The sequence below is a fragment of the Pieris napi genome, chromosome 3 (assembly GCF_905475465.1).
Source record: "Pieris napi chromosome 3, ilPieNapi1.2, whole genome shotgun sequence".
Classification (NCBI taxonomy): Eukaryota; Metazoa; Arthropoda; class Insecta; order Lepidoptera; family Pieridae; genus Pieris; species Pieris napi.
In genome coordinates, this window is record NC_062236.1 from 8,023,024 (window position 1) to 8,048,118 (window position 25,095).

Sequence of the window (25,095 nt, forward strand, 5' to 3'; positions counted from 1 at the left end):
TTTTTAAACGAATAGCTGTCGAGTCAGGACTCAGGCATCAAATGCGTCGAATGCTGCAATTGTTCCAAATAATGTAGACGTAAAATTAAACAAAATATGTTATTATTATCATAATAACCGTTTTGTTTTCGTTAGAAGTGAAGTGAAGTTGTAGTATTTAAGTATTTTAAAATCTTTTGTTTTTAAGTACTGTTACAAAATCAGTTTCTTTCGGCGTCTCAATATGAGTAAGCGGCGTCGTGCATCGTCTGTTGCAAGCCGAGGAGCTGATGGAGATGATAGTGATGATGTTGAGCTGAGCAATCCAGGCCCTCCACCATCACGCAAGAAGAAAAAATTGGAACCGGTAAGCACAAAGACCAGTTGTAATTGTTTTTCCAGATGCTATATAGAAACTATAACAAAGTTTTTATCAAGAAATGCTTTACTATAACAACTTTGCTTTAAAATGATTAAAAAAAGTTTTTTACATTTTCAAATTTAAATGAATAAATATCTTGCAGGGTGAAATATGTCAACAATTGTATGACACAATTCGTTCATTCAAGAAGGAAGATGGAACTCTTCTATGCGACTCATTTATCAGAGCACCTAAAAGACGTCAAGAGCCCCAGTACTATGAAGTTGTATCACAACCTATTGATCTGCTTAGAGTGAGTTAAATACATAAAGAAAATTGATCCAATTACTCTGTTCATAATTATATAGCTTAGGGTATTTTACTAAACAATAACATCTAATCTAATTCATGGCATGCACCTAGTGTGAGTAAATGAGTAAAATCATGTTATGGAACCAGTGCTCCTGCAAATCAAAGTTTTATAAAATTCCTATGTAAATGTAATATGTAATAAATATATAGATACAGTCTGGCTTATTAGGAAGACTGTTAAAGTAGTCAAAATAGTATGCATGTTTGTCTTAGGTTCAACAGAAACTAAAAACTGATACATATGAGGACATAGATGAGTTGTCTGCAGATATTGAACTCCTAGTAAATAATGCTAAAGCCTTTTATAAGCCAGAGTCAGAGGAATATAAAGATGCTAACCGATTGTGGAAATTGTATACAAAAATCAGACACAGTCTTGAAAGTGGTATGTTTTTTAATGTTGGCCATATTTAAACATTTATCTTTGGTATATGTAAACAGTAATGATGAATGCTTTACAATCTTGTAGGTGAAGAAGTGAAAGTTCCAAAGATATCTCGTACAAGCTCATCAAGTCGCAGATCAGATGTGACTGAAGATATGTCAGAAACTTCCACTAATAATGAAGAGGATAGCATTTTTGAAGAACTTTTTAATGCTGTAAGTGTTTTAAACAATTTAAATTTAAAAATCTGGATTTACCAAATAAATGTACTGGTTAGTAGTGGGATTATGTACTTGCTTTTTTATAAGTATGCGGAAATCATTTTTAGAAATATGTAACATTCAAATCACATCTTTTAAAATTTCGTCTTTAGGTTATGATAGCAAGTGCAGATGGCCGACCACTTTATGGCGAATTCCAATTCCTCCCATCAAAACGACGCTACCCTGAGTACTACAATGTAATAGACACTCCCATTGACCTCAAAACTATAGCCCAAAAGATACAAGCAAGCGAATACTCAAACTTGAGTGAATTGGAGAAAGATTTACTGTTAATGGTTAGGAATGCCTGTCTCTTTAATGAGCCATACAGCCAGGTCTATAAAGATGCAAAAATTTTGAAGAAAGTAAGTGGTTTTTTCTGTACTGTATGGTCAGTTTAAGTTAAGAACTTAAAAAAAATTAGAAACTGTCTTTTTGTGTAAAAGATTGAGAAGTGCAACAAGTGTTACCTAAAACCAATGTACATGCCTATTATTAATTGAATTTATATCCCATTTCATCATAATTTTTATATCTATGTCTTAAATTATTAAATATCCTTTTTAGATAATCCAAACTCGTAAGCAAGAAATTGAGCAGCATGGACGACCCAAGGTGTCTGAGCGTATTCGCAGTAAGAGATCATCACGTGTTGTTCCCATTTTATCTAGTAGAACTATGGCCATCATGGAACCCCCTGGATCGGATGGAGAGCCCTCTGTTACGGTAAATAAATATAAATTTATAAGAAAAGTATGCTGTAGTTTAGTGAACTTTATGTTTTCACTAACCATTTTTTCAGTCACATAATATAATTGTTACTTAATCTTAACGTAACAGTCTAAAGACAATTATGATACCTAGAAATGTGTCCACCCCATTTTCAGAACTTTATACATTTTATTACTACTACAACAATCAATTAGTGAAGTACATTTAATGGAAATCGAATTATAATATAAAATTGCCTGCCACAAAAGGCTATTGATCAAAACTGCAGTAGAAAGTTTTTGTTTAAAAAAGATATGATTAAACATTTCAATACAACATAAAATATATGTTAAATTATAGTTTTATGCTTACTGTAACTTATAAAACACTATATTCAGATCAATTAATGTATAATATATACATATATGTCTATAATATCACTATAAAATTGTAAATATTGTGGGAATTATCTCGCGATATAGAAATAAATAGTGTATGAAAAAAGTAAATCTTCAAAGGTTTAAAATATCTACAATTAAATCTCTAAATATTTACAATTAAAATATACATTGATTACTTTTAGGACAATAAAGTTAGTTTTTATGATCATGTAACAAAAATCTTAAAGCATTAAACCTGTTTTAGGGTCGAGGTAAAACATTTCAGCCTTCAGATGAAAGCGAAAGTGATGATGATAAGAATGAAAATGAGGATTCGCCACAATGGAAGTTATTAGAATCTGTCTGGAATCATATGGGCCCAGGTGGTGAGATTTTTTTACTATTTATCTTTTAATTAAATACGTTATGGATTTGTATGCCAGAAGTCATACTAAGCCAGTGGTGGGCGAACTTTTCGGGTGGCGGGCCAGTTTATTAACAAAAAAATCAGAAGCGGGCCGGTTAAAAAATATAAATTGAGAGGCGGACCAATAAATTAAAATATTCAAAAGAAAAGGTTTTAAGTCATTAAACAATAAACACAAAATCTAATAAAGATCATCAATTTTTCGTTTTTATTAGAATAAATTATCATTTAAAAAAGTCTTAATGTATAAACTGTGTGTTAGACATATTTTTATGGTAATGTTATACATTTTTAGTCAAAGAACTTAGGTCTACTATGGACTTTTGGCCATTATTTCTTTTTAAAGAAGATTTATATTTAAAAAAAAAATGCTCGGCGGGCCGGATTAAAATCTCTCGAGGGCCGGATGTGGCCCGCGGGCCGTAGTTCGCCCATATAGTGCCCAGTATAGTGATACTAAGCGTTAAGGCCCGGCTCTAAATCTTACTTGTAAAGAGTTGTAGGGTACTCTATTATTGTTAAAATATCTAAAATTGTTCTAATTACTTAAATGAATTTGGTATATTCGTGTTTGATTAGTTGGATTAAGCCAGTGAAAGAAATCAAATTAGAGTGTAAAGCTAAGCGGAAGAAATTTATTGTAGCAGTTCCAAAGAGGTTTGCATATATGAACTTGAAGATTTTGAGATCTTTCTCGTTGTTAATTTTCTGGGTTTCCAAAGTCAAAATTAGGTTCTGCTATCAAAACTTAGGTATAAGATGTATTTTACAAACACTAGGGATTATGCATATAATTAAAATTTGCCTTAAATTCCTTTATCTAAATTTTTTTATGAGATAACTGATACGCCTATAGAGAAGCTCAAAGCTCAAATTTATTTCAAATTGAGTGTCTTAATTTTTATATAGAATAATAATTTGAAAATTTGCAAGACATTTATTTACACATTATAACGATGTATATAAAAAAAAGACTAAATAAATATCTATTTTTAAGTAGAGGACAAAGATAACATTTGTTGGTCCCCCACTAGCTTCACCATTCTGGAAGTTGCCTTCGAGACGCGATCACCCGGACTACTATAAAGAGATCAAGAACCCGGTATCTATGAACCAAATAAAGAACAAAATACGTCGAGGCAACTATGGGACTCTGTCGGAGGTGGCTGGTGACATGAATATTATGTTTGAGAACGCTAAACAGTATAATCTCGGCACTTCAAGGATTTACAAGGATGCTGTTAAATTGCAAAGGTAATTGTAGAACAAGATTATTTAATATCGAATCGTTATATTTTGCAGTAGATAGAAAGAGTAAAGAAATTTACTTCGAAATTTAGTCCGCTTCTCTAGGCATTTCGTTTATCGAAATAGTTTTGAAATCGACTTGCAGCAAAGGTCTTTTTTGAGTTACGACCTCCACACTTTAAAAAAAAGACAATAATCCTCTCTTATAGGCCGACAACGCATCCGCTAACGATGGTCATCAGCGGCATCTGCTTGGCCGTTCCATAGGCTCTCTTTACTTTTCCATAAAAAAATGAATATCGTAAATACTATGACTTTGCGTTTATATTTGTTTGAAATAGAATTGCCTTTCAAAGTAACTTATTACAAGTTTTTGTTTAATTAAATAATCACAATGGGCTTGTGACAAGTATATCTTATAAAATTACAATTAAACGTTCATAATTTCAAGTGCCAAGCTTTCGAACACGTAAACGAACGCAATGATTTTTACGTACCTATTTAATTAGCATTCTTAATTCTGCTACGTCATCTGTCCATCTTACGACTAATCTGTGAATGTTTTGTGTCACGTGACACAAATATTTAACTGGATTTTTAAAGCCACGTTTTATAAAGATTACACTTAATATCTTTTACACTGTCTCATAGCCTAGTTTAAACTACTAATAGTTCAGATGCTTTTAGTTGTATGCAGTAATTCAAATAGAGCTTAAAATGCATATTGTTAATAGGCTTATTACATGTGAATATTTGTTTTAACATTTACATTTAACATTCTCCTAACTAACTTCTTATAAAACTACTATAATAAAGAAACTATATTTTTCTAAGAGTACATTGTCTTCACATATAATTATTTAACTAATATAAACAAAATGTAATGTAATAATGTAAACCTATTTTAAGAGTAAGTGTGGAGTTCCTTGCCCATTCTTCTCCACACGAAACTACCTTTTGGAAGGGACAACTAGAATCTTCTTTGTTTTGACATTCATTTTCCATTCTCAGAATAATGCAGCAGCGGGTCCAAGAGTTGCTAGATATCGTACAGAGTTCCTCCAGTGATGATGAAAGCCTGTCATCTGTTAAGAACCATTCACAAGCTACACCAAGACCTAGAGGTAAGAAACGACCCATTTAAATTACTATATGCAATGCTTTCCTATATCGCTTTTGATAAATATTAAAGTTAAGGCAGTTTTTGCCGCGCACCACCACTATGTGGAACCAGCTGCCCACTGAAGTATTTCCGAACCAATTCGACTTAGGGTCCTTCAAGAAAAGAGCGTACCAATTCTTAAAAGGCCGGCAACGCACTCGCGAGCCCTCTGGCATTGAGAGTGTCCATGGGCGGCGGTATCACTTAACATCAGGTGAGCCTCCTGCCCGTTTGCCCCCCGTTATATAAAAAAATAAAATAAAAAAAAAGTTTCTTTATTTGATAAATATGTTTGTATTGTGTTTATCAAAAAGTATTCTTCCGGATACGCACATCAAGGGCGATATGAAATTCGGGCGGTCCTAAAATTATAATCAAATTAATACATATTTTATTATTACAACCTGGAAAAAGGTTTCGGGATAAAAATAAAATACATTTTATTTATTTTTTATTTATTAACACTTCGTTGCATATATAAATTAATATAGTACAATTGACATAACATTTATTAACGTTCGTTCTTTAAAAAATATAATTCCTATAGTCGTATTTTTAATTAGACGAAGCCAACTGACAGTAGCTAATGTCACTTTGTAAAATAATGTTGCCATATTTAAAGTAATAGTGATGCGTTCAGTTCTTGTTCATTCAGATGAATGAACAATGAGTGTGAATAGTCAATTCAATTTCAAACAATAAAAGAATATTATTTCTATTTCAAAATTGTATAAAAGTGCTCTGATATAAGTTAGGTACTAGTACTATGTAACTACAATCACTTTTTTGACGTCTTATTACAAAGCACGGCGCGGCGACTAGTGCCATCACCGATCATTCTTTCAGGGGTTTTTACTTTGTCACAACACAATTTTTATTTCATAAAAAACTGACAACACCGTAAACGTCAGTTGACTTCGTCTAATTAAAAATACGACTATAGGTTTAATTATCTTTAACATATATGAATAATTAAATTGTCAGGTCGTCCACGCGTAAATCCAATTGTCGCACCATCACCGTCCCCATCACCATCACTCAAACCGAATATGCCGCTGAAAAAGAAACTGCATTACATCTCCAAGCAGTTGGTGGAATTTACTTGCTCTGATGGAAGACAGCCCATGCTCCTCTTCATGGAGAAACCGAGCAAGAAGCTGTATCCCGAGTACTATAATGTTATTGACCGGCCCATTGATATGCTTACTATTGAGGCTAATATCAAGGTAAATCAAAATTTAACTTAAGTACTTTTCCGTCTCTTTCTGTCTAATTTTTTTAACGTCCTTATGAAAAGAGACAAGAGACAATTTTAATTACATAAATGTAATATTTAGCAGTGTTGGCCTAATCAGCGTGCGACTCTCATACCTGATACTGATTTTTATTTTTTAAATGTAATATTTAACTTAAACTTTCTTGTCCTAACTTATTATAAATTTTCTATTTTACTTAATTTTTTCCAACAAGTATTAGATGTATCAGCTAAGAAATTATGTATATTTATTTAGTAACATTTCATTCCTTTAAGAGTTTACATAAAATTAGGAAACCTAAATAATTAAACCAAATTATTAAATCCACAAACTTAAATCGGTATCAATGAGGTAATTAAAATAATTTAATTTAATGACGTGGAATAAGTGATACATGTATCTTATGTTCCTTACATACATACATATTTTTATTTTTTTAAATAATAATAAACGTTGAAAAAAAATATCAATTTCTATAATTATAACATTAATTCCTAATGAATTTCTATAATATTCAATAATTTCTTACAGAGCGATCGTTATACGTCCGTGGATGAAATGGTCTCAGACTTCCGGTTGATGTTCTCAAACTGTCGTCAGTTTAACGAAGAAGGATCTATGATTTATGAGGTAAACATTTATGTTTGAGAATCCATTGTAGCTAGTATTAGTCCGTAGCTGTTTACTAACATTTATGCATATTTTTGTTATTAGGCCTGCGAATGCAAAGGGAGTTGCTATTGTCGGAAAATAAATATTTAAAAAATTAAAATGGCGTATTCGATAAACGTCCACTCATTAAACATTAATAGTCAAATCTAAAACAGCTGATGAATGTAATTGAATAGTTAAATAAAAAATGAGATATAGAGAACGTGTTTTGTCCTTTTGTAAAACGTTACGATGCGGGGCGGGGACTAAAAAAACTATTAAAATTACGCGTTATTGTTAATATTTTTTTCGACTTACACCACATAATAGCAACTAATGAGTCACTAGGTGGTCGCGAAACGTTTTACTATACTTGGGTACAGTATTGTACTTGGGTACTGAATAACGTTACGGCGAGTTACATGGGGGGGGGGGGGGGGTTAATAATCTCCAAAAATTGCGTTACGTAATACTTGAACGCTCCCTATGAGCTCCAAATCCAATAAGCTTTTGACAATTAGTCTCGACTCTTAATTTGACCTTTAGTTCACACTTAGATATATGGACTTTTGCCTAAATTTACATTTAGTTTACGAATAAGGGGGTAAGTGCTTATGTCAATATTACTGATGAAATATATGTATAGCACGTAGAGATAAAGATAGCTGTATTTTTGTTTAGTATGTGTTCTTAATTTAACTTTTCATAGTTCCTGCATTATCTAACCTTATCATGCATCATTTTTATTTTGTCTAACACTAACATAATTGTTTATAGAAGAGGATGCCATACAAGCAGAAGTCTATCGTAAAGGTATGTAATGCCGGTGCTCATGGGCGTACAAAATAATATGCCGTGAATGTAAAGCTTGTCTTTCGAGTGAATTCTAGTAAATGGTGTTTAGTGGTTGTCGGTACGAGTGTACTTATTTAAAAAAAAAGGTTGCGTGTACTTATGTATGCGCGTAAGAAGTTATACTTCTTTAGCATTATTAAAAATAGTTTTTGATTGCATGCAAATAATTAATTACAATTAAACAATCAAAGACTGGAAAAGGAGTCATTATAGTCAATAAAGTTCAGTTTACATTTGAAAAATTAAATAAATAAATATTTATTATTATTCTCTTACATTAAGTGTAACATAAATTATATTATTATTCGAATGTTGTTTTTAAATTATGTCCAATGCCAAAGCATCTTCGGCGGGCAAATTCGTCAATTTTGTGTCACGGTGCGCGCGCATCGTAAAATTTCACTCTCATCAATTTTTCATAACGCGCCTGAAGAAGTATAACTTCAAAAAGATTTAAATATCTCACGGAACATTCTAGTCTCCGATGAAGATGCTGTCTTTATCACACGTAATCAAATAGAGTGAGGAGACTTTAATGATTATTTATTAGGATACGGTTTGTATTCTTAAGTCATTGCAAAGATTTTGTTTTGCAAATATAAATTGTTGTTTGTATAATCCTACAATACGATGTAAACCTATTGGTCATATTGCATGCAGTCTATAGTTATACAACATTCGACCGTAATAATAGTTTGTGATTTCTAACATGAGTTAAAACTACCCAACTCTGATAAGTTTTGCCGACAACCGCATTTGCCTATAATTAGATAAAGCTATAGATAGCTCCTTCGTGTGTGTATATTGCCCTTTATCATTGACACTTTCTGCCAAAAACTACCTTTTATATTATTCATTACAAGTACTGTAGATTAAAAGTTTGTTCCAGGACGCAAATCTATTGGAACGCGTCCTGAATGAGAAGGTAAAGGAATTGAACAGTTGCGTCGAAAGGAAAACTCCGATGAAGACCATAAAACCAGCCAAGTCGCGCCAGCTCACACCCTTTGAACAGAAATTACGCACATTGTATGACGCAATCAGGGATTATAGAGATCCTAAAGGTAATTTTTACTGTATTTTCGTCTATGCCCATCTCAATTTAGGTGTTGTTGATTTAAATAATATAATAATTGAGATCTATAATTAAATAACGTTTTTATTATTTTTATCGTTAATCTGACATAATGTCATTAACTTTTTAGTATAATGTTAATTACGTACAAAACGTTTACGTTTAATTGATATAAACGTGAATTTATTACATTAACATAAGTTCAAGCTTTATTTTTGATAACCTAGGGACCGTTCACAAAATACGTCACACTAAAATCAGCTTTTTTTGATCCCCTCCCCCCCTATTGTCACGCTGTATCACACTTTCTGTGACCCCCCTAATTCTAAATGATAGTACACAAATTCTAAAAATTAAAAATATTTATTTAGTTATTATAAAATTTAAATAAATTAATAAATATCTTTCATAACGAACATATGAATAATAAATAATATTTCTATTATTCAGAAGTTCAAAGATTTTCTAATTGCCTAATGCCTAATGCCCAAATGTCACGTTGCCGTATACCCCCCGTCCCCTCTTGTCAAATCTTGTCACACTCAGCCAGACCCCTCCCCTCCCCTTGTATGTGAACGTATTTTATGAACAGCCCCCTACTACCGTATGATGATAGTTGTCATTCTTAAGAAAGATCACTGACAGTTGTCTCAAATAAATTGCTCGCGCTGCTTTTATTATATTATTTTTTAGCTAACCGACAATTAGCACTGATATTCATGAAGCTTCCAAGTAAAACGGAATACCCAGATTACTACGAGCTGATAAAAAATCCCATAGACATGGAACGAATCGCCCACAAACTAAAGAACAGTGTCTATACCTCTGTTAACGAGTTGGCATCGGACTTCATACTAATGTTCGACAACGCTTGCAAATATAACGAGCCAGATTCGCAGATATATAAGGACGCGTTGATCCTGCAAAGAGTTTGTTTGCAGACCAAACAAATGTTGAGGTTAGATATTAAGTTATTTACTAGAAATACTAGATTTTTTTAATCCGTTAATTATTGAAGTGAAACTTCTTTATCGGGGTTGGAAAAAAATTTACACACATTTGTCACATTTTTCAGTTACGCGCCACTAGTAACAAAAATATATAATAACGATAACAGTGATAGTAATACTAATAATTCTATTACAATTAATGAAATTCTGTAATAATCTTAGTACTACATAGTAGTACAGTAATAAGTTAAAATGAAATAATTGTATTTGTATTCATGTCTAGGATAATAAAAGCCTTTTGTTAAACTTTATCTAATTTAACTTTATTAAACCAATTTCTGTAAAGTTGCATATAGTAGATCATTTTTCGAAAAATAAGGTCATAAAGAAGTTTCACTTCTTACGTGTGTACACCTAGTACACGCACACATTTTTTTTTTGTATTGTCTCTAACTCCTTAAATTAGCTAAGGGTTTTCGTAATTACAAGTTGTATATGAATATAGTTTCTTGACATGTTATATATAATACGGCCTAACATTTTCAGTTATTTATTATTATTATTGCTTAAAATTATAATAAACTAAGAGTACAAAAACACTCAAAAATCACTGAGATGTTTAACCTGAAAAATCTTCTCGGAGCTCATCTTTTATTTTAAGAAAATACTAGGATTTAAATTATTAACTTTTCTAATAAGCCGATATTTATACCAAAGTTTTCTGGTTTGACGGACTAGAATTTTATCTGATTTTAGCGAGTTTTGTAGCATTTGACTTTATTTACTGACTATATTTTTATAGAGAGGATGACGATGCAGTACCAGATGTGCCAGCGGCAGTACAGGATCTCTTACTGAATCTTTTCACTACAGTATATAATCATCAGGACGAGGAAGGGAGGTAATATATTCTAAAGCAGTAGTATTGATTGTTTATAAAGTACTTTTCGCTTTTTTTTTCAAAAGAGCTTTATTAAAAAAAATATAATAAGACGACTAAATAGTATGACTGTTTTAATGATAAAAACCGGTTCCTTCCGGTTACATTTATTAGAACTCTGATTGTTAATGAATAGATAGTGTTAATGGATGGATAGATAGATCTGATAGTGAAAGTAGATACATTTTTTTTAATAGACATCGAACGAGAGGCCAAACGCCGTTCGTTTTAAATTTAGGATTTGCATCTTAATTAATTAAAGGCCATATTTAAATAATATCTTATTTTAACATTATGATATAAATAATATGCTCGTTTTAATCTGTCAGAAACTGTATTTTATTATAATATTTCAGATGTTACTCAGATAGTATGGCTGAACTTCCGGAACACGATGAAGCGGCGAATGGTGAGAAAGTGCGCGCCATTTCATTGGACCTTGTCAAACGTAGGCTCGACAAGGGTCTATACAAACGGTTGGATCACTTCCAACAGGATATGTTCGCTGTGTTTGAGAGGTTTGTGTTAAGCCTACAACCATTTAATGCCGTTTTAATACATTTCTTGCTAAGAGTACGAGGTATATTTTTGAAGGTATACTTCTTTAGGCGCGTTATTAAAAATTTATGAGAGTGAAATTTTACGATGCGCGCGCACAGCGTGACACAAAATTAACAGAATGAAGTTGCCCACGGAAGATGCTACGGCATTGCACATATTTTAAAAGCAACATTCAAATAATAATAGAATTTATGTTACACTTAACGTATTTTAAACGTAAATTTTTCAAATGCAAACTGAACTTTATTGACTATAATGACTCCTTTTCCAGTCTTTGATTATTTAATTGTAATTAATTATTTGCATGCAATCAAAAACTATTTTTAATAATGTCAAATAAGTATAACTTCTTACGCGCGTACATAAGTACACGCACCCTTTTTTTTAAAATATTATAGTTGAATGACATTCGTCGAAATTTATATATTAAACAGTATTAAAAATTTGTTTTATTTTAAAGAATGTTTTTCGCTTTACGTTTACAACATGTACTTACCTTATTTCGTGTTTACCATCTCAAATAAAATCTTTAAAAAAAATAAAAATTTAATTTTCTTTTTATTATAAAATATACATATTTTATATTTGTATTGACTAAGAATGTAATATTATTTAGTTGTATACAAGGTATGAAGATCTACTTTTTGGTCGAAAAACATACACGTTAAACTTTTGGTATTTTGTAAGTCGGTTAAAAATTTTCAGAGCCCGTCGACTTTCACGTACAGACAGTCAAATCTTCGAAGATTCTGTGGAGCTTCAGGCCTATTATATAGAACAACGTGACATTCTTTGTCGTAACACTTTGGTATCTCCAGCGTTGAACTTCACAAGAGATACCATGACAACGTCAGTGGAACTGGTTAAGCAGTGCAAGCTGTTGCAAGAGAACGATGAAGATGATGAGACCAGGTATGTGCCACAATTTTTTGAAGTGAAACTTCTTTATCGGGGTTGGAAAAAAATTTAGTGTAACATTTTTTCGTTACGCGTCACATTTTTCGGTTACGCTCCACGTTGCTTTTTGAAGTCAACCTTCTTTATCGGCGTTGGAAAAAAATGTACCGGCACATTTTTCGGTTACGCGCCATCTTTTTCTTGTCCCTACCACGGTTGATCCGAAGAGATTCGAAGCCATTAGTAACAAAAATATATAATAACGATAACAATGATAGTAATACTAATAATTCTATTACAATTAATGAAATTCTGTAATAATCTTAGTAGTACAGTAATAAGTTAAAATGAAATAATTCTATTTGTATTCATGTCTATGATAATAAAAGCCTTTTGTTAAACTTTATCTAATGTAACTTTATTTAACCAATTTCTGTAAAGTTGCATATAGTAGATCATTTTTCGAAAAATAAGGTCATAAAGAAGTTTCACTTCTTACGTGTGTACACCTAGTACACGCACACATTTTTAAAAAAATAAAATGGCAAACAGTTAAACGAATTGTTTTTACTTTTACTTAAAGTAAGTTTTAGGAAAGTCGATGATGACCTCGAAAAAAAGCTTAATCTATACTCTGATTTTTCATTCCGTAGAATTCTGACATTTCAAGAGTGTTGCTACTAAAAAGTTTTAAACCGAAAAAGGGACAAATTTGACTTGTTTGAGGGCAATAAAAAAAATGCTACCTTACCTAAATAGTTTTACCTACGAAAAGGTAAATATTTACTTACTCAAGTGACCTAATACAAAAATAACAAATATTTAAATATATCGAATTAACTTTAATTACTTTATTTTATTCTTTAGCTGGCATCGCTGCCTACTAATTCTATGTTAAGTAAACCTTTAAAAAAAAAAAAAATGTTATCTTTACTTCTGCGTTTTTTACTGTTTGTTATAAAAAGGGACGTAATTATCACTCGCCGTTAAACCAGTTTTAATATGGAGCACCGCACTTAATAAAATGGATACATTAACTAACAAATAAAATGTATGTATAGACTCAGATGCTCAGACTCGTATTGAAATTGAAAAATGTGCCCGGCCTAAAAGGTTTACCATCTATCCATCAAGGTTTACCATCATCAAGGTTTACTCTGACATGTCAAAAAATTATAGCTGTAAGAATTCTACGGAATTAATAATAGTGTATACGTATGTTTTTGGAATCATATGTTTTGTAGCCAATAAACAATTTATGAATCGAAAAAGTATTTTGTAAAACGATCACTTGAATAAGCAAATATTTGATAAGAAGATATTTTAACTTCTACTTAAATAACAAATAAAGATGATAATTGAAAGATATAACTATTTTAGATCGAGCACAGACGAATCCCTTCTATCAGGCGGTGCACCTCCCAAAACACAATATGGGAAAGGAGACTTCGTGTATATCCAGCCTGAACGTGGTACAAAAGAAGCCACTATCGTGCAGATCGAGAGGTTGTTCACCAATACGGATAATGTACCTATGGTTTACGCTAATGTGTATTTCCGGTAAGTTTAAGAACTAAAGAGTTTAGTATTTATAGGATATGAAAGTTTACTTAATTATTCAAATTTTTTTTTTAAAGACAATTCACACCAATTGACCGAGTCCCATGCTAAGCTGATGAAGCTTGTGTTATGGGTACTAGGCAACGGATATACATACATAGATAGACATATAAATACATATTTAAACACCCAAGACCTAAGCACAACACCAAATACTCATCACATCGATGTTCGTCTCAGCCGGGGATCGAACCCGGGACCCATGGTTTCGCAGTCAGGAGTGACACTAGACCAAGGAGTCGTCGGAAAAAAAAAATTTGCCTGAGTCGGTAATCAAATTAATCAGAAGATTAGCCTTTATTTTTCTAGCTGCTCCTTGGATAAGCGTTTTTTTGAATTCTAGAAAAAAAAACTTGGAGTGTAATTATATTAGTGTAAATATTATATAATTTTTATTATAGATAAATATTTGTTGCATAAAACTTTCAGCCCGCACGAAACGTTCCACGTGCGCACGCGCAAGTTCCTTCAACAGGAAGTGTTCAAAACTGAGACGCACCGTAGTGTGCCTTTGGAACAAGTGATTGGACGGTGTTATGTTATGAATGTCAAGGAGTACTTCAAGTTTAGGCCTGAAGGTTTGATATTCATACTAATCCCATGTATTAATCCCCCCAATCCTACGAATTAATTATTCCTGGTAAATATATTTTTAGTATGCCCTTGGTCTTAAAATTTTAATATATAATTAAACTTACTGTTGTGGTCTCTGGCAGAATGACCAGCGCTGTGGAAAACGTTGGTAGTGCCAGTTACAACTACAACACACCTAAAATTTAACTTATTCCTTAAAAAACATTTTTTTTAATATTTTTCTTTTATTATTATTATTTTGTGTGTTTCGTTATAGTATAAACGTTGTCTTATTAATTAATTTTTAAAGCAACTAATTTATTAATAAAGAAGAGGCATATTTTTAATAAAGTATAAACTAAAAATAGGAAATTAAATCGTAATTTTTCATATCATACGTTAAGAATATTGTATAGTAGTTTTAACTTTTATTAGTATCACTATTTGAGTTAAAAATCCTTGTCATAACCAGGCTATGCTGACAAGGATGTGTATGTCTGTGAGAGCAGATACAATTCAAAGCATCGCTGGTTCAAGAAAATCAAGGTTTGGGAAGGCGCTGAGAAAGAGGCTACACTTTTACCACGAGAGGTAAGTGTCACACTGATAAAAAAATCACCCTTTTTACCATAGTGATTTTATCTGTTTTCATCATAGTGTAAAATAAAAAATAAAAATAAAATAAAAAGAAAAGTTAGTTCGCTTAGACTTGTTTGAAATCAACCACATATATATATATCAAAAATAATCTATGTTCGTTTGGTTCGCTAAAACTCGAGAATGGCTGGACTGATTTGGCTAATTGTGATTTTGAAATATTTGTGGATATTCAGGGAAGGTTTAAACGGTGCGAAAACCCGTTTAAAAAAACGAAACATTCAACGATTCGATTTAGTAATAAACAATTATTACTTGGTTGTTTCATAGCTGTAGTATGAAGTCCAATCTCTTTGGTCTGTTTTAAAAAAAATATCAAGTTTTGACACACGCATATATATGAAGTTGATAAGTTCACCTGGTCATTTAGTCAGTTATGAAAATACAGAACGATTATTTTCCTTGAAGCCAATTATAGATGAGTGATTATTAACAAAATTATATCTGTTAACTTCAGATTCCGTTGGAGCCCAATAGAACAGTGTCAGTATTCCGTGAACGAGTCGAGAAGCATAAAGACGAGTTGGCGGAACTTGAAGTATTAGAGAATGTTCAAGAGAAGGAAAGACCGGTAAGTACCTTTGGGAGCGTTTAAGTATTACGTCACGCAATTGTTGGAGATTATTGACCCCCCCCCCCTCATGTAACACGCCGTAACGTTGTTCTATACCCAAGTATAGTAAAACGTTTCGTGACCACCCAGTGACTGTTTATACCTAAACGTTACCATTATGTGGTGTAAAGTACTGGAAAGTCGAAAATAATATTTACAATAACGCGTAATTCAATTCCCGCCCCGCATCGTAACGTTTTACAAAAGGATAAAAATTCGTTACGTACTACTTGAACGCTCCCTTTATTGAATTTATTAACATTTGATTTTTTTTTTAATTGACATAACAATGGATCGCAATGAATAATCAATACGTAGTGTTTTCCTTTGATTAACAATTTTCCATTGTAAAACTATGTAGTAACTCTCATATTAAATCCGGATAAAAAAGAGTGTATTTTTCTTTATAAAAAATAAGCTAAAAACTTAAAAAAAGCTCCCTAGAAGTGAAGATTTTGAAGTGCCTTTGGCTTCGCTCACGGTAATTTGATTTCCGAGAAAGGTCATATAGCCTAAATTATTCAATAATGGTTGAACAACCCAACACAGTGTAAATAAAAAACACAATTCTATGAATACTCTGTTTTTCTAGGACGTGGTAATGTACAACCCTCTCGGTACGGACGATGAGAACACATACTATGAACAGTATAATACAGTCTGTTCGGGCGTCATCAAGACCGGAGACTACGTGTACGTCGTCACTGATGGCGGGACTCAGATCATCGCGCAGGTCGACACCATTTGGGAGACTGGAGAGTTAGTCAACAATTTCAACGTTTCTGTATAAAGTTATATAAACCAATGTGAAATAATGATTAATTACAGGGTAAACTCCTTATAAAGTCATTCGTCATAACGAAATTCTCTATAACGGAAAAATTTGTTAAATTTATTCGGTTTAACCCAATACCCATTACCCATACATTAATTATTCTTCCCTACCTATAACAAAACTTCTCTATAACGATTACAAATTCAGAAACCCTTGAAATTCGTTATAAAGAGTTCACATTGTACGTAGAAACGAATGCGAAAGAGATGAAGTGCCGAAACTGTGTGTCTTCAAATATAATATATTCGTTCGGTATTAATTCCATACAAATTGCTTCAATATTCTATACTTTTCTTTGTTACGTTTTTATTATAGAAAAAAATGGTGTGTTCTATAATGTCTATTTGTTTTATATTTAGGTTAAATAAATATTTATTTGTATTTTTTGTTTCAGTAACAAATGCTACTTCCGCGGTCCATTCTTTATTTTCCCGGCAGAGGTGTCAAATATCATAAATAAGGTAAATCCACTTTTATAATCGAGTTTTTCAAAACCTTTGTACTTGAGGGTATTCAATAAATAGTGATGACGCGATACATTCTCCTTGGAAAGAAAGCCCAGCTCGAGACGAAACTGAATAAATTGAAATACGGTTTGTATGTTTTATAACAAAACAAATGAAGATTTCTATAGTCGAAAATTTAAGTTCAAAGTCAAATCATTTATTTCAATTAGACCACCTAAAATTGCACTTTTGAACATCAAACAAAATACAAAGAAGATTCTAGTTACCCTTCCAAAAGGTAGTTTCGTGGGCAAGAAACTCCACACTTACTCTTTTAAAATAGGTTCACAATATTTTGTTTACATTAGTTAAATAATTATATGTGAAGACAATGTACTCTTAGAATAAAACTACTAAAAAAGTTAGTATACATGTTCCTTACATATTTACAAATATTGAAACCGTAGAATATTATATATTAAAGAGTAATAGTTAGTTAGTTCGTCATTTTTTATAGAACACCTCAGTACCTACTTGTGTTTTTCAGCCTTTTTACAAACAAGAAGTGCTGCTAACAACGCTACACGACACCAGTCCATTAGTAGGAATTGTTGGGAAGTGTTCGGTTTTGGACTACGATGATTATCTTAAATGTAAGTTATTTCACACGTAAGGTTTTTCCAATATTAAATTAGTTAAAGAAAGTTTAGATGCACATTTGCTGTTATGCAAACAATTGGAAGGGAAAATATTTAAATTCTAATTCGTCACGTATGTCTTGCGTATACTCCGATTTTTAATTCCGTAGAATTTTGACAGCTATCATTTCTTGACATGTCAGAGATGGCAAACTTTTTTGGCCGAGAATTTTTTTTAAATTTCGAAACGAGTCTGATCATCTGAGTGTATACATACATTTTATTGTTAGTTAATGTATCCATTTTATTAAGTGCGGTGCTCCACATTAAAAATGGTCTAACGGCGAGTGATAATTACGTCCCTTTTCATCACAAACAGTGAAAAACGCATAAGTTAAGATGATATTTTAGTTTATTAGTTTTATTAAACCTGGAATAAGTAGGCAGTGATGCCAGGTAAAGAATAAAATTAAAGTTATTTAAATTATTATTAGTTATTTATTTATTTTTTATTTTTTATATTGTTCGTGTTATTGAAATATTTGTAAGTTTTGTATTAGATCACTTGAGTAAGTAAATATTAAGATTTACCTTTTTGTAGGTAAAACAGAGAAATATGAAGCATTTTATTTTTTATTGCCCTCAAATGGGTCAAATTTTTTTCTTTTTCGGTGGAGAACTTTTTTTAGTATCAACACTTATCAAATGTCAGAATTCTACGGAATGTAAAATCGGATTGTAGTTAATTTTATAAAACTTAACAATTTGTTTCATCGCTTTTGTTACAAGTAGATATAAATTGTTTTATTTTAACAATTTTCTTGTCTTTTAAAAGTCATTATAATTTTGCTTGAATGGATATTTTTTTTATTTCAGGTCGCCCTACAGAGATTTCAGAGAACGACGTATTCTTATGCGAGTCGCTTTACGACGAATCTAATCGCATTGCGCGTAAACTCAAGTCTGGTTTGAGGAAGTTTGAACACACGAAAGACGTCACAGTTGATGAGGTAAGTGGAAAGAGGGCGTTGTGTGAGGGTATTTCTTTTTCTCTTCTTTAATTTAATTATTCTATCAATTCAGTGATCATTTTGCGTAAGTTAGTAAAAAACTCAACTAATAATAGTATGTTGTATACACAAAGAATGTGCTGAAATCAATTTTTTTGATAGACAAATTTAATATGCTAAAAAAATTCATTCATTAGTTTTTTTGGTTAGATGGCTCTACCAAAAAAACAAGTAGATGCTCATGCATATAAACAGTGGGCCTTTTACCGTTCTGGTCTGGGCCTAAGATTTTTGTATCTGTTTCTTAAATTGTTTATAAAAATAGGTAGGTAGGTAATCAGCGTTCGGAGCCTGACACACGACGTCGTTTTTGGGTCTAAGGCATACAGATTTCCTCACGATGTTTTGCTTTGCATGAGGGAGTTTTCATCGTGCACATAGAGAGGAAGTCTATTGGTGCACAGTCGGGTTCGAACCGACGACCTTAGGGAGCGTTTAAGTATTACGTCACGCATTTTTTGGAGATTATTGACCCCCCCCCCCATGTAATGCGCCGTAACGTTTTTCTGTAATAAATAGTAAAACGTTTCGTGACCAACCAGTAACTCTTCAGACCTAAAATTGGTGGTGTTATGTGGTGTAAAGTACTGGGAAGTCGAAATAATATTAACAATAACGCGTAATTCAACCCCCACTGCGCATCGTAACGTTTTACAAACAGACCCCCCCCCCCTCCCAAAATTCGTTACGTAATACTCGAACGCTCCCTTAGAGATGAGAGTCGCACGCTAAAGCCTAGGCCAACACTGCTAATTCATATACCAATAGAAAATAGTGCTAATATAATTTATAAACTTTTCAGATATACTACTTCTCCAAATCGCTGGGTCCGCCCGCTCTTGCATCAGCGCAAGAAGTTACGACGGCAGTTGCGTTTGCGCAGAAAACGTACAATCCTCATAGCTCCGATTCCATGGTAGGTAGACGTAATAATAAATATATTTAATGACGTCTACACTTAAATATTATTTTTATTACATCTATTATCTAGCATTTCATTATATTTAGTCAGTCTTAGAATTAAGTTTCCAGCAATTTTAATTTCAAAAGTGTATCAAAGAAATGTAAAAAGTTAATGAATTATTCCAGGACGTAAAGCCCCAATTCACGAATCTCATAAACACGACAATAGGCAGTCAGGACGTGGAGATGATTTTGGAGAACTCTCTCGACGATTCCTTAGCGTCACCCGCAACGCCTTTGTCAATTGGTAAGTTAATGTTTACTCAAACAACTGAAACTTGTCTTTGAGTACTATCATATTACTCTTAAAAACTCCTTTTTAATACTTTTTAAAATTCCTTACATTACCCATAAAAAGTAAAATGGTCCAATTGAACTCTTTTGTTCCTTTCTATCGAATTGAATTTATGCTGTGATGAAAAGAGAGAGAGATGAATACTTTAGTCAAAACGGTGAAACTAGACTTATCTAATGAGAGAGTGAAGATATAACGACAATTAAAAAAAAAGATTTGGTTGAAAGCACAAAACAATTTTTTTTTTATTAATAATGTTTGGTTAAGGAACAAAACTATCCAACTAAAACTTATTTCTTTCAGGTGGTAATAGTAATCCATACAATCCATCTCTCATCCAAACTCCAACACAAGAGAAGAGTAATACATCCTCTACTCCCACAACAGGCAAGAAGAAGAAAGATCAGAAGCAGAAGATCGTCACTGGATATATTCTTTATTCAAGCGAAGTTCGCAAAGCCATTGTCGCTAATAACCCAGAATGTACTTTTGGTAAGACCTTTTAAATGATTCCAAGAAAAGTATTGTTACAACTATGTGTTATCATAGTAGCTTTGTCAGTAATAGAAAATGTTATTTTAATGATATATAATGCTATATCTATGAAAACATCAAATTTTGTTTAATATTAAATTGTTAAGTTAATACATGTTATACATGTTCCAAAATGTCAATAGCCTGCTTTTTAACTTTTTTTGAAAGCCAATTCCAGTGAAAATCGATGTTGTCGGTTAAAAGAAAAAGGAAGGAAAAATAAGTGTAGTGTTTTCAAATGCATATTTTGTTCATTTTTCATTATTGCGCAACTCCAGTGCGGAAACTATTTATATCACATACAAACAGTACATACACAGATAAAAAAAGTGTGTGTGTACAAAGTACACATGTCAGAAGTGAAACTTCTGTGGCAAACTAATCTTTAAGTGTTGTTCATATTTATACAAATCTAAAAGTTTAGATTTCCGATTAGAGGGACGGAAAAATGAATATATGTTAGGAATTTAATGTATTTAATTGTCATTAAAATATTAAGTGTCGAATAATAAATAATAAATAATGTGACGGTAAATTTTTTTCCAACGCCGATAAAGAAGTTTGACTTCAAAAAGGAACATGGCGCGTAACCGAAAAACGTGACGCGTACGGCGTAACGAAAAAATGTTACACTCAATTTTTTCCAAGCCCGATAAAGTAGTTTCACTTCAAAAATCACATTAAACAGTAATAGATCAACAATCAACATATTTACAAAAGACTAACTATTTCTTACGTCAGTTTATCTATGCAGTTCCTTAAATTATTTCCATACATTGTGTCATGTGTGCGCCTTTCGAGAGTTAGATTTCGTAGTAACGTAGATTAGATATTTATAAGATACATACCATACCACTTTGTTTTTTTTCTTAACTTCTATATAATTAAATTTCTGATTCGTCACCAATTAGAATTCAGATAATCCCAAGCAAGATTAATGATTTTATGTTTCAATAAATGGATTTTTTTCAGGTGAAATATCTCGAATAGTCGGTAACGAATGGCGGTCCCTGCCGGGATCGACGAAGCAGAGTTGGGAAGAGAGGGCTGCCAGGTGCAACGAAGAGACAGCAGCAAGACTCGCAGAAGAGATGAAAGAGCTTGCTCAACATGTGAGTAGGAGCTTTTCATATAATCGTAGAAGGACTACACACACACAAACATATATTAGGAAATCTAAGCGAAAGTGAGAGCTTAGTTTAATTTATTTTTGGAATTGAATTCTGACATAAAAACTAGAGCTGATTTTTACTATAAAAACTGCGGGTATATTATATATTTATTTTAGACATGGATAACAGAAAATATTATAAATCAAAGTCGATATGGTTAGCGAAAATTCAACTGAGTGATTTTATATTGTTTTTATAACATTTATATTAATTGTTTTCTATCATTTACACATCAAATTAACAATATTTCTCAAAATAAACCATCTCTCTTATCTCATTATTTCAGACCACGATGGAAATGACTTACGAGTGTGCATGGGACACTTGTGACTGCCAGTTTGAGGACCTGAATGATTGTATGGAACATTGCATTGGGGAAGGTGGAAATAGTAAGTACCTCCATAGAATTTTTGATAATTTGTTAAATGTGTGCAATACATTTTATAATGTACTAACGTAATAAAATTTTAACGCTGCTAGTGATTGGAACATTTATTGAAACAAAGAAAAGCAAATTGGAGCGTAAGTATTATTTTTGGTCTGATCATTCTCCGACCGGAATTATATTAAAAATTATTAATTAGTTACATCTCGCTTTTTACAATAGTTACCACCTACTAGTGTTGAAAATCATAAACAAGGGTTTAATTTTTTTTTAAACTATTATTTAAAAAATATCATAGAAATTATTAATATCACCATGAAACGTTTAGCTACATTGTATGTCCTTCAAACACGTCCTTTTTATGGAAATATTTAAAGAAAATGATAAATACGCACTTACAGCGGGCCACGTGCAACAACACTACCGAAGCGGTGCGAACGCTACAGAGAATAAAGAGTACCCGTGTTTATGGCGAACGTGCACGCGCGTACGTAAGGGACAGGCGCCATTCCCGAATCTGCCAAGGCTTCTGCGACACGTGCGGGACTTGCACATTAACAAGGGCAATGGAAAATTGACGGCTGTACATGAACGTTCACGGTAAGACAAACGGTTTTGGGGTGACCCTATTATATATTATATGTAATGAAATGATATTTAATTAATTTGAATTTGGCGCGTTACAAGTTGTCTGTAAAAGTTGGTAGGGGACGTGTCGGAGTGACGCGCGATTGAATGGCGGATGACGTGCAGATTAATTTAGTGCATTGTATTGTAAAAAGATAGATTAAAGGATAAGTGAACATTATTAATCCTTAATAATATTTCTCATATATATAGCTTTACTATAGTCGTGTATAAACGGTCATACTTTGTCTGCAGCAAATTTGTGTGACGTCACATACAGATATGTATTTCCTTATTTTATGTTGCATTTCGGGTCAACATCTTATGTCTGGGCTCTTTGTAGTAATTTACCCGGGCGGCCTCACTGATGTTATTTGTACGAATTGAGAAAAGCTTTTATAATATTAAGTAATCAGTACTGAAGGATTTCTTAATCCTTATATATAGATGTAAGTGAACTTCCTAAATCCCCAACAAATGTAAGTCATATAATAAAATAAAATATGTTTATTATGGAACATAAGATACAAGTATCACTTATTCCACGTCATTAAATTTGAATTTGTAGGCATCCCTACTCATCGGCAAAGAAGACAGAGGGTGTAGGCCGAGAGAAAAAGCCGGCGTAAAAACTCTTGGTACTCTTTTAAAATAGCAAATCATAGCATGATAATATATCAAAGTGACGTAAAACATTTTGCCTGCCTTTACATAATTACCGTACGCGTTTATTAATTTACACTCTGTGTCATTTCATCTTAATTAAGTATGTATACTTTATTATTTGCAGAAACTTTCTTCCCTCGACGAAGAAGCCACCGAAAGCTTACACAACGACGTTACGTGCAGGGGTCTTGTCACCTGGTGGTAAATATTCCTTTACAAAATTTAACTCCATAAGTTACATTTGACGATTAATTTATTGATTATGTTTTGTAACTGAAAACAATTTATAAAGTTGACAGAAATGCCATTTAATATTATACAATATTGTTTTAAATAGGATCACTTTGCCCCCTTTTTTATTTTTATTAAGAATCATGCATGATCTATCTCTTCTAACCTAATATTCAAAGATGTCTTGCTATTTCTTAATTTTATACTTTACTTCAATAACCGATGGCTGTTTAGTTTTTTTTTCAATTCTTAAATAAGTTTTAAAAATTCTTTAGCATCGCTTTCGGGCATGTCGCCGATGGCTCGTAGCACGCCAAGCCCGGGTTGCGGCGAAGGTGGAGTGCCCCCCACTGGAACCCGACCAGCCTTGGAGCCCCTTTTCGTTTCCGCGCCACCCAGGGTGCAACGTGTCACACACTCCGACACATATATCAGGTAACTTTTTTATCTAATATAATATAAAATTGTCTATGGTATCGAGAAAACCGGAATATATACCGCGTATATAACTGTACAATGAATTTAAAAACAAACTAAACACTAATATTGCGTAAAATACGTATATCTAAAAATAATATATAGATAGGAATTATTTCTGCAGATGTATACTTTATTCATACCCGTGGTAAAGTATAATATATATGTAAAGTAGTATACTGGAAAATTTTATTCCGATAAAATTTTCCTTATTTCATACAAATATTGGAGGTTAATATACGGGAGTCATAGTTCTCATTGAAATTTATTGTTAAATTTTTTACACATAGTACAATTAGCACAGTTAATTAAGGAACTGTTACATATTATTAATATCAAGGAGAGTAATATTTATGCATAACCTTCACAGATACATTGAAGGTCTTCACTCAGAGCAAAAGTACATAACCCCATGGGAGAAATCTCTCACCCCGATGCCAGCAAATCCAGACCCTTCGCATTTCAACATGCACAAACTACCGGCACACTGGATGACAGAAGACGCCGTCAACGGATACTTGGCTCATGACAAGACACTTTCAGAGACAGACATACAAAAAATGGATCAAAACACAAAAATTTTGAAGGGACTTTGCTCTTTAAGAGATTTTTTGATGAAAGACGCCTATGTTATTGCTAAATCATATTCTTAAATCTCGAGGTAATGTAAGATGATTTTAAATTTATATCACTTAGAATTAGTGTAAGATTATGATATAAGATAAGGGTCAACGATTTTATATCAAATAAAGTATTATTATAAGAAAATGCTGTTTCTCTCTTTTTGATTTACAACCCCATTCCAGTATTCAGCTGGTTT

The 25,095-nt window shown here is 32.4% G+C and overlaps 1 protein-coding gene across 8 annotated transcripts; it reads left to right on the forward strand.

The window, feature by feature from the left end:
- The first annotated feature begins 36 nt into the window (after positions 1-36).
- On the forward strand, positions 37-25,043 carry LOC125063157 (protein polybromo-1). 8 transcript variants are annotated; one of them, XM_047669419.1, is made up of 35 exons: positions 37-346; positions 504-653; positions 926-1,097; positions 1,182-1,312; positions 1,471-1,725; positions 1,928-2,086; positions 2,717-2,840; positions 3,904-4,132; positions 5,138-5,250; positions 6,273-6,514; positions 7,076-7,174; positions 7,973-8,008; positions 8,940-9,114; positions 9,819-10,083; positions 10,878-10,976; positions 11,372-11,533; positions 12,282-12,488; positions 13,854-14,033; positions 14,523-14,671; positions 15,139-15,260; positions 15,784-15,894; positions 16,529-16,695; positions 17,166-17,232; positions 17,765-17,870; positions 18,732-18,865; positions 19,728-19,841; positions 20,015-20,135; positions 20,487-20,675; positions 21,690-21,829; positions 22,176-22,278; positions 22,370-22,411; positions 22,676-22,874; positions 23,692-23,768; positions 24,074-24,233; positions 24,646-25,043. In XM_047669419.1, the coding sequence occupies exons 1-35, from the start codon at positions 224-226 to the stop codon at positions 24,926-24,928; spliced, it is 5,205 nt and encodes a 1,734-aa protein (XP_047525375.1). In that variant the 5' UTR covers positions 37-223; the 3' UTR covers positions 24,929-25,043. The 8 variants fall into 8 exon arrangements, with proteins under 8 accessions (XP_047525375.1, XP_047525374.1, XP_047525376.1 ...); XM_047669418.1 differs by having other exon boundaries at positions 15,139-15,257; positions 15,781-15,894; XM_047669420.1 differs by having other exon boundaries at positions 2,717-2,837.
- Positions 25,044-25,095: the final 52 nt, after the last annotated feature.